Source organism: Littorina saxatilis, linkage group LG17 (genome assembly GCF_037325665.1).
Source record: "Littorina saxatilis isolate snail1 linkage group LG17, US_GU_Lsax_2.0, whole genome shotgun sequence".
NCBI classification, from domain to species: Eukaryota; Metazoa; Mollusca; class Gastropoda; order Littorinimorpha; family Littorinidae; genus Littorina; species Littorina saxatilis.
In genome coordinates, this window is record NC_090261.1 from 7,974,674 (window position 1) to 7,984,853 (window position 10,180).

A 10,180-nucleotide genomic window follows, 5' to 3' on the forward strand; every position below is an offset into this window, starting at 1 on the left:
GAACACACGCACGTAATTTACACACACACACATGCACGCACGCACGCTCGTGTACACTCGACACGCACACACACACACACACACGCACGCACGCACGCACACACACACACACACACACACACACACACACACACACACACACCGAACTCATAACAATATATATTTTAACTGAGGTTGCCGCAGGGGAAGCCTCGGCATTATTAAGGCCATCATCGCATTTAGCACTTAACACAGTACTCTCGACGCGCTTACCAAAAACACATAGTAAGGTGTACAAATGGTACAATGCAATTCAAAGAATTTAAAAATGGAACCTGCTGATACTGTTTTTACAACCCGGAAAAACGCACTTCAACCATAGCACGTAAAGTTACACATTCCTTCTCGTGTGAGCGACCTTGTACAAAACCTTAGATGTGCCCAGTATATATTTACACCCCCGGTATAGGGGTGTGTATAGGATTCGGTCGATGTGTTTGTTTGTTTGTTTGTGTGTTTGTGTTCGCATATAGATCTCAAGAATGAACGGACCGATCGTCACCAAACTTGGTGAACAGGTTCTATACATTCCTGAGACGGTCCTTACAAAAATTGGGACCAGTCAAACACACGGTTAGGGAGTTATTGGTGGATTAAGATTCTACAAGGACTTATAGAGGGACATATTAATGGTCAAAGGGAAATAACCTTCTCAGTTGGTGGCAGTGAGAATGGTAAGGACGGGGGTGTTTTTCCTACCTCGGAGGAATTTCTTGTTTACATAGGATAAAAGCATCCTTCCACTTTGACATATATATACCAAGTATCGTCAGCCTGGATTTTGTCTGTGCATTTTTGTTTGTTTTGTTTTTGTTTTGTTGCTGTCTTAATTTTTAAGTTGACACAGTTGTTACTGACTCAAGAAATTGATGCATACAAAAAATTGCCTCTCTTCGCATAGGGCATTCAGAATTTGATTTCTGGTGTGTGTATAAGCGGACAGATGCCCTCACCACACGTTAAAACTGACCTGGACAGACAGGTGATGTAGCTCAGTTGGTAGAGCACTGGACTTGTGATCGGAAGGTCGCAGGATCGAATTCGGGCCGGGACGGACACGGGTCAACTTTATGTGCAGACCCAGAGACGGAAGCCATGTCCCACCCCCGTGTCATCACAATGGCACGTAAAAGACCTTGGTCATTCTGCCATAAGTGCAGGTGGCTGAATACACCTAAACACGCAGACACCTGGGTAGCGCGACTCCGTTGCTGCTAGCTTTCCACTGGGAGGAAGCGACCCGAATTTCCCAGCGATGGGACAATAAAGTAATGTAAAAAAATGTATATGATTGCTTACACCAGAAGGATCGTAGGCCTACCTGTAAGTGTGACTCTGCATCAAAAGACAAAATGTGCATAATGATTGGTTCGGAATCAGACACAAAGACACATAAGTGCAGTTTCAGGAAAATGAAGAAAAAGGAAAAAACATATACACGGTGGTGAAACAACGACAGCATGAGCTTCACGTCGTAGCTGACAATAGACAATAATTTCAAATAATGTTGTAACGCACACAGTAATAAGCCTCGCCATCTGGAAAGCAAGGTTCGTTTTTTAGAAAACCATTTGTTCGTCGTATTTCTTCTGGTATGTGCTGTGGTGAGAATGAAAAGAGTTGTTTTCATTATTACTGTCTTCTTTGAAAGTTCAAGCGGTCTTGACTTAATGACACAAGAAAATGTAACTAGCAGGAAATCACCAGCCAAGGACTTCCCACCAAGGAGAGGATATGCATGTATAATGTGTGATTGTTAAGTCCTGTTCAACGTACATGTGCAAGAAATACTTCTCTCAGCTTCCAAAAATATTCATTCGATCATTGTATACCCCGTTTGACTCACAAGAAACATGGCCTTGACAAAATAAGCCGTCAATGGAAATTATAAACTCCATTCTCTCTCATTGTTGTGTAGCAACGATTGTCTCGCAGTAAAACAGACCGTACACTCGTTGGTTGATGTTTTTACATTTAGTCAAGTTTTGACTAAATGTTTTAACATAGAGGGGGAATCGAGACGAGGGTCGTGGTGTATGTGTGTGTGTGTGTCTGTCTGTCTGTCTGTCTGTCTGTCTGTGCGTGTATGTGTGTAGAGCGATTCAGACCAAACTACTGGACCGATTTTTATGAAATTTGACATGAGAGTTCCTGGGAATGATATCCCCGGATGTATTTTTCATTTTTGGGATAAATACCTTTGATGACGTCATATCCGGCTTTTTGTAAAAGTTGAGGCGGCACTGTCACACCCTCATTTTTCAATCAAATTGATTGAAATTTTGGCCAAGCAATCTTCGACGAAGGCCGGACTTCGGTATTGCATTTCAGCTTGGTGGCTTAAAAATTAATTAATGACTTTGGTCATATTAAAAAAAAATTATAAAACGATCCAAATTTACGTTCATCTTATTCTTCATCATTTTCTGATTCCATAAACATATAAATATGTTATATTTGGATTAAAAACAAGCTCTGAAAATTAAAAATATAAAAATTATGATCAAAATTAAATTTTCGAAATCAATTTAAAAACACTTTCATCTTATTCCTTGTCGGTTCCTGATTCCAAAAACATATAGATATGATATGTTTGGATTAAAAACACGCTCAGAAAGTTAAAACGAAGAGAGGTACAGAAAAGCGTGCTATCCTTCTCAGCGCAACTACTACCCCGCTCTTCTTGTCAATTTCACTGCCTTTGCCACGAGCGGTGGAGTGACGATGCTAGGAGTATACGGTCTTGCTGACAAATTGCATTGCGTTCAGTTTCATTCTGTTAGTTCGACAGCTTGACTAAATGTTGTATTTTCGCCTTACGCGACTTGTTTGTTTGTGTGTGTTTTTGCACGAGTTGTGATTTTACGTGTATGACCGTTTTTACCTCGCCATACGCCGCTTTCGGGGGATGTATGCTTGATATTTTCGTGTTTCTATAACCCACCGAACTCGGACATGGATTACAGGATCTTTTCCGTGCGCATTTGGTCTTGTGCTCGCGTAGGGTTTACTGTCCTGACGTTCCTAGCCCGTTAATGCCTCCTACACAGATCCTCTCTGGAACTTGCATTGAAAACATTTCTGGTCTACATGACTTTACCCGACGATCCTTAATAATTTTATCAACGCGTCAATACTGACTATATATAGATTTCATGTTACGCCTATTATCTTGCATAAACTTAATAATATGATATTATGTGTCGCACACATGATTACTTGAACACCAAATAACTGAAATCAAATATAATTCGATGCTGATGCGTAGCCTACTTTTGTCGGCTTACTTCTTCTGTACGTATGCGCCACGTATGCCTACCAATGACTGAGCTTGGGGGAGCCACTGCAACAACTCCGCCTTTTTTTCACCCAAAATAAAGGTGCATTTCTTTGACTAACTTCGTCGAGCTTACATCGGATACATTGGAAACCAAAAGGGGTAATCTACGTCAATATCACTCCGGTAAAATGTAAACTAGGTCGAGGAACTCATCTCAATTGTGTTTGCACTGCTAAAAAAAATTGTGTGCATATTGTCTTAGAACGACCCATTGCCGTGCCAAGTGCAGGCTAAGCTGTTAAGGTAGGCAATGCACTAAATACAGTTTCAAGAAAGACACACACACACACACACACACACACACACACACACACACACACACACACACACACACACACACACACAAAAGAAAATGGTATTGATTGTAAAACGTTGTCTGTTGCATCATTGAAAGTTGCCAAAGAAACGTAAGAGAACACGTGAAAAACAGTCCATATGTTACACTTGATCACCAATGTCTTCTGCCGCTTCGTACGCAGGATTGTCCGCCCCTTCGGAGCTGTGATGGCGCATGCGCATATTGTCACCGTGTTTCTGATAGATTTGCGAAGTGGAGCTGTGGAACCGAACCTGTCTGGGATCGTCAGAGTGACGCCTCAGAGGCGGCAGGTCAACCCAGTCGGGATTCGCGATGGCAGCGGCGTAGGAATTTCTCCTGGGATTGTACCTAGCACACACATACTCCTTCCGCCGCTCGGCTAGTTCAACGGCGTAGTGCGTCGACGACGAGGTCTTGGTAGCGTTTCTACCCTTGGTGAACCCGTGGAAAGACGAAGAGCCACTCACGTGGGGAGAGGTATCAGATCTGATGTTCTTTTTATGCGAAATATTGCCGTCACTGGCCGCGTGTCCTGCGTGGTAAATTTCGTCTCTTCCATGCGATTTTATTCTGCCGTTCACCGTCCCACCACTACCGTTACGGCGAGACTTCTTGTCACGAGAACCGTCACGGTGGAGGTCTGTGATGCTGTCGTGAGTCCCGTCCCGCGCACAGTCAGACACAGGGAAGGTGGTGACAATGCCGCTTTCGGTGGGACTGCAGGCAGAGGAGGAGGACGTTCTCCGGTAGCTCACCGCCTTCCCCTCAATATCCACAGAGCGTCTCTTGCTGCTGCTGTGAGCGTTGTGGTGCTTAGCGTTGGCCTGCCCAGGGGGGAGGTGGTGGCCGTTAATCATCACCTCCGCCTCCACCCTCTCCCCCAGCTCCCCGGCGACTCCAGGGCTGCTGCTGAGACTGCTGTGGTGACACGCCACCTCGGCTAGGGTGGTGGTCTCGGTGTGGCGGGAATTCTGCTCCCCTGGAGAACTGATCCCGGACCCGGGAGGCCTGGGCGAAGACCCCGAGCTGTTGAAGCCCGTGGTTCCTCCCTTGATGCGGTCCTCGCGCTCCCCGTCGTGGATGATGAGGATGTTGGGGCGGGGCTTCTTGTTGGCCCTGCCCCCTGGGGCGTGGCCGTTGCCGCTAGCCTGGGCTGCTCGCTTGGCTTCGTTCCGGGCCTTGATCTGCCGCCGGTCTCTGTTGTAGGCACACAAGAAAGTACAGCTGGATTAGTCAGTAACCTTGCATGGTTTTATTCACAGAAGTAATCGAGAGAATCTTAAACAAATGAGGCAAAGCGCTGTTTAGAGATCTGATACACAAAGGGAAGTAAGCGCTCTAAATGCAAACGATGATGTGTAATAGAGTAAAAGAGAGTTATTCGGAACCATTCTCCTGGCACCTGAGAGAATAACAAGCATTGAAATGAACAAGCGACTTTCATCAGATCACAGAAGTAATCGACTAACAAAGAGGCCTAAACGGGTTTAGGATAACTAGAAAAAGAAGGTAGTTCGAAAAACAAGACGACATAAGATAAACAAAGCAGAAAGGTAAGACGCAGGGACGTGGGGTGCGGGTGGGGGTTGGAGTGGGGAGAGGGGGGATGGCACTCACCTAACTGCCTTGGTCACGGAGAGAATGCAGGAGACCACAAAGACCAAACACAGCACTCCCGCAACGGTGAAACCGAACAGCGCGTACGGTGTGATGTCAATACTCATGTTGCCGTTTGTCGGTAGCTTCATACGTCACAGTCCTCTGATGACGTCACTGTGCGTCTGCGTCACATTTTGCGGCCGTGAACCATTCCTGCAAAATAAGGAACATCAAAGTTTGTCATCAATTTCCGAGTTTTCATTCATGACAAGCTGGGTAACCAACAAATAATATCCAAGTCAGTCAACCAGTTGACCCGCATGCCCATCAGTTATAACTGCCTCCCATTCCGCTTTAAACCCCAGCCAGGTGCAAAAACTCCCGTGGGACAATGTATAGAATATTTCCGAACCAACACGACCTCCCTTTGATCCGTTCCTTTGACAGTTACCAATGATGGCCATCAAACCGCAATCACGCTTCCGCCTTAGCAAGGAATAAATGAATGAGAATGACCGACTACAGCAACACAGGCCGCTACCAAACACAGGCAGAGCGGGCAACAAACACACGGTGAAGCACCCAAGTAAACATCGATTGACGTTTGTGGCAGAGACTATTAGGAGACGAGCGAGTGGGCAGACAGAGGAGAGATGGGTCTTTGACAGGGAGGGGGGAGGGGGTGCACTGGGTCCACGGCGCAAATGTCATCAAGTCGTGGAAGGTAAAAGTGTATTATGTACAGGCCACACTCCCTCTGGGACCGGTGCTAATGACGTACGTATCACCGGGTCTCTCTCCTGCTGTACACGGAACTGCTGTCACAGCCTTCATGCAGCGTGTGGGTGGGGAACAGAGACAGCGGATACATGGGTTGGAATCACAGGCACTTTGTGTGACACTGCTTTGGTCTTGGGGAGAGTGTGTGTGTGTGTGTGTGTGTGTGTGTGTGTGTGTGTGTGTGTGTGTGTGTGTGTGTGTGTGCGCGCGTTTAGTGTGTGTGTGTGCGCGCGTTTAGTGTGTGTGTGTGTGTGTGTGTGCGCGCGCACGCGTAAAATGTGTGTGTGTCTGTGCGGGTGTATGTTTTGTGCGTTTCAGTAGTGTGTGTGTGTGTGTGTGCGTGCGCGCACGCGTAAAATGTGTGTGTCTGTGCGGGTGTATGTTTTGTGCGTTTCAGTAGTGTGTGTGTGTGTGTGTGTGCGTGCGCGCACGCGTAAAATGTCTGTGCGGGTGTATGTTTTGTGCGTTTCAGTAGTGTGTGTGTGTGTGTGCGTGCGCGCACGCGTAAAATGTGTGTGTGTCTGTGCGGGTGTATGTTTTGTGCGTTTCAGTAGTGTGTGTGTGCGTGCGCGCACGCGTAAAATGTGTGTGTGTCTGTGCGGGTGTATGTTTTGTGCGTTTCAGTAGTGTGTGTGTGTGTGTGTGCGTGCGCGCACGCGTAAAATGTGTGTGTGTCTGTGCGGGTGTATGTTTTGTGCGTTTCAGTAGTGTGTGTGTATGTGCGTGCGTGCATGTGTATCAAGTGTGGTTGTGTGTCAAGTGTGTGTGTGAAGGGGGGCAAGTGTGTTTGTGTGAATGTGTGAAGGGGGGCAAGTGTGTTTGTGTGAATGTGTGAAGGGGGGGCAAGTGTGAATGTGTGAAGGGGGGCAAGTGTGAAGGGGGGCAAGTGTGTTTGTGTGAAGGGGGGCAAGTGTGTATGTGTGAAGGGGGGCAAGTGTGTTTGTGTGAATGTGTGAAGGGGGGCAAGTGTGAATGTGTGAAGGGGGGCAAGTGTGAAGGGGGGCAAGTGTGTTTGTGTGAATGTGTGAAGGGGGCAAGTGTGTTTGTGTGAATGTGTGAAGGGGGGCAAGTGTGAATGTGTGAAGGGGGGGCAAGTGTGTTTGTGTGAATGTGTGAAGGGGGGCAAGTGTGTTTGTGTGAAGGGGGGCAAGTGTGTTTGTGTGAAGGGGGGGCAAGTGTGTTTGTGTGTATGTGTGAAGGGGGCAAGTGTGTTTGTGTGAATGTGTGAAGGGGGGCAAGTGTGTTGGATAACTTCGTAAGGCAGAGAAGGAGGCTGACAGACCTGACCTCATCCCAGACCAGTGTCATGTACATTTGGTAAGGATGGGATGGCATCATCAAGTAGGCGCGGCAGACAAACCTGTTTTACCTTCTGCCTATACTGTGCGCAATGCTATCGCCAACGAAGTACAGACAAATGAGCTCTTCTGGGAGTGCTAACTGACCAAAACGCTGAATCTGGCAATCTGTCAAACTGTGTAATGTTTTGGCAAGTTCAAATACCGTTAATTTAGAAGGGGAAAAACGGTTACATGGAAGACATTTGTGCAGTTGCAGTCCCAAAAACCAAGGACAAATATCTACATGTTTGCTGTGCAATGAAAGCACATAACTTCTGGGCTGAGGCCTGAAATAATTTATATTCTGAGTTTTGAAAGCAAATACAAAATCAAAAAAATTAAAATGAAAAGCGTTACAGGCGGGACTATGTGTGTAATTGAAAAACACTGAATAGCTTGGCAACTCAAGACACAAGACTCAAAATGTTATTGTCCTTATAAAAAAAAAAAAAAACAAGGAAAATTGCCATGCAGTGTCAGCCTGAAAAGGATTTGACACAAACGGTTGCGATATTCGTTCAGGGAGCACAAGTGTTTAAATAAATCAGGTTTTTGTAGATGGTTACATGATTCAGTTTTGTTTTACCTGCACGCAATCGGTGTGACCTTCCAAGGTTGGAGGAATATAATCTAGGTTCATGTATGGGGCAGCGCGCGCGTCGTTCAGTGCAATCAGCGACCGCATGGAATATTAAAACCATTTTCCTGTGGCCAGGAAACCGAGTCCTCTGTTGTTTGGTAATTTCTCTTTACGAATGCATAGCAGATAAAGGGCAACGGAAGGGAAGGAATACAATAGCAAAAGAATCCTGCCTAAATCAATATACATATCCAGTGCCCAGTGTTCTCCTGGCTCTACAGAAAAGCACACAAACCCCACCCCAACCCCAAACAACAACAACAAACACACACAAAACAAAACAAGTCGCGTAAGGCGAAATTACTACATTTAGTCAAGCTGTGGAAATCACAGAATGAAACTGAACGCACTGCATTTTTTTCACAATGACCGTAGTCCGCCGCTTGTGCAAAACGGAGTGAAACTGACGAGCCTGTTCAGCGCGGTAGTGGTTTCGCTGTGCTGCATAGCACGCTTTTCTGTACCTCTCTTCGTTTTAACTTTCTGAGCGTGTTTTTAATCCAAACATATCATATCTATATGTTTTTGGAATCAGGAACCAACAAGGAATAAGATTAAGTTGTTTTTAAATCGATTTCGGAAATTTAATTTTGATCATAATTTTTATATTTTTAATTCTCAGAGCTTGTTTTCAATCTAAATATAACATATTTATATGTTTTTGGGATCAGGAAATGATGTAGAATAAGATGGACGTAAATTTGGATCGTTTTATATATAAAAAAATTATTACAATCTTCAGATTTTTAATGACCAAAGTTATTAATTAATTTTTAAGCCACCAAGCTGAAATGCAATACCGAAGTCCGGCCTTTGTCGAAGATTGCTTTACAAAAATGTCAATCAATTTGATTGAAAAATGAGGGTGTGACAGTGCCGCCTTAACTTTTACAAAAAGCCGGATATGACGTCATCAAAAGTATTTATCAAAAAAATGAAAAAAACATCCGGGGATATCATTCCCAGGAACTCTCATGAAAAATGTCATAAAGATCGGTCCAGTAGTTTGGTCTGAATCGCTCTACACACACACACGCACAGACAGACAGACACACACACATACACCACGACCCTCGTCTCGATTCCCCCTCTATGTTAAAACATTTAGTCAAAACTTGACTAAATGTAAAAACACCCGAACGCAAAAAAAGCGAGTCTTTTCGATGATTAAAGGAGGGGGATTCTTCTTCTTCTTCTTGTGCGTTCGTGGGCTGAAACTCCCACGTACACTCGTGTTTTTGCACGAGTGGAATTTTACGTGTATGACCGTTTTTACCCCGCCATTTAGGCAGCCATACGCCGCTTTCGGAGGAAGCATGCTGGGTATTTTCGTGTTTCTATAACCCACCGAACTCTGACATGGATTACAGGATCTTTTTCGTGCGCACTTGGTCTTGTGCTTGCGTGTACACACGAAGGGGGATAAGCCACTAGCAGGTCTGCACATAAGTTGACCTGGGAGATCGGAAAAATCTCCACACTTAACCCACCAGGCGGCCGCGGCCGGGATTCGAACCCTCGACCTTCCGCTTTGGAGGCCGACGTCTTACCACCACGCCACAGCGCCCGTCAAAGGAGGGGGATGAAAGGTAGAGCGCTAACCGGGACATCAGGGTTTGAAACACCGTAGAAAGAAAAGAACCTACATTCTATCAGCATGTCTACATGTCTGAGGTTTTCAGATAAATATCTGTCCCGCTAAATGACCCTTGTACCAACAAGGGTGAAAGACAAAACTGAAGTTGCGTTCAAAATTCGCGTCTGCATCTTTCTGAAAACTTCTGTTGTGAAACCGAGAAGTTTTGTAAAGATTGAACAAATGAATTCATTTGAAGAGACACTTTTTGATTTGGAAATTTGCCAAAATTGCGGCATCATCATTTAGTAACATTTATTATATTAACACTCTGATTTTTGTTTACACACGCAAGCTATTTACTTTTATAAATGTGATAGGTTGTATTTTGATAGCCCGCTGGCTACAGAAAAATAACACCTGATGAACTACTTTGCTTCTTATTTAACATTAAGCAAACGACAAGTTTTCACAAACAGTGCAAAATATTTTTTGTAAATAATACACACACGCACAAAACCACTGTAGGAATTAATGAGAGATTGGC

At 45.0% G+C, this 10,180-nt stretch overlaps 1 protein-coding gene across 2 annotated transcripts in view; it reads right to left on the bottom strand.

Moving 5' to 3' along the window:
* Positions 1–1,887: 1,887 nt before the first annotated feature.
* Positions 1,888–10,180, bottom strand: part of LOC138952201 (filaggrin-like) — a 48,422-nt gene continuing 40,129 nt past the window's right edge. For both annotated transcript variants that reach the window (XM_070323809.1, XM_070323808.1), the window contains 2 exons: positions 5,316–5,510; positions 1,888–4,895 (listed from right to left, as the gene is read on the bottom strand). In XM_070323809.1, the coding sequence (XP_070179910.1) occupies positions 3,818–4,895; positions 5,316–5,446 (1,209 nt within the window). In that variant the 5' untranslated portion in view covers positions 5,447–5,510 and the 3' untranslated portion in view covers positions 1,888–3,817. The remainder of the gene's footprint in view (positions 4,896–5,315; positions 5,511–10,180) is intronic.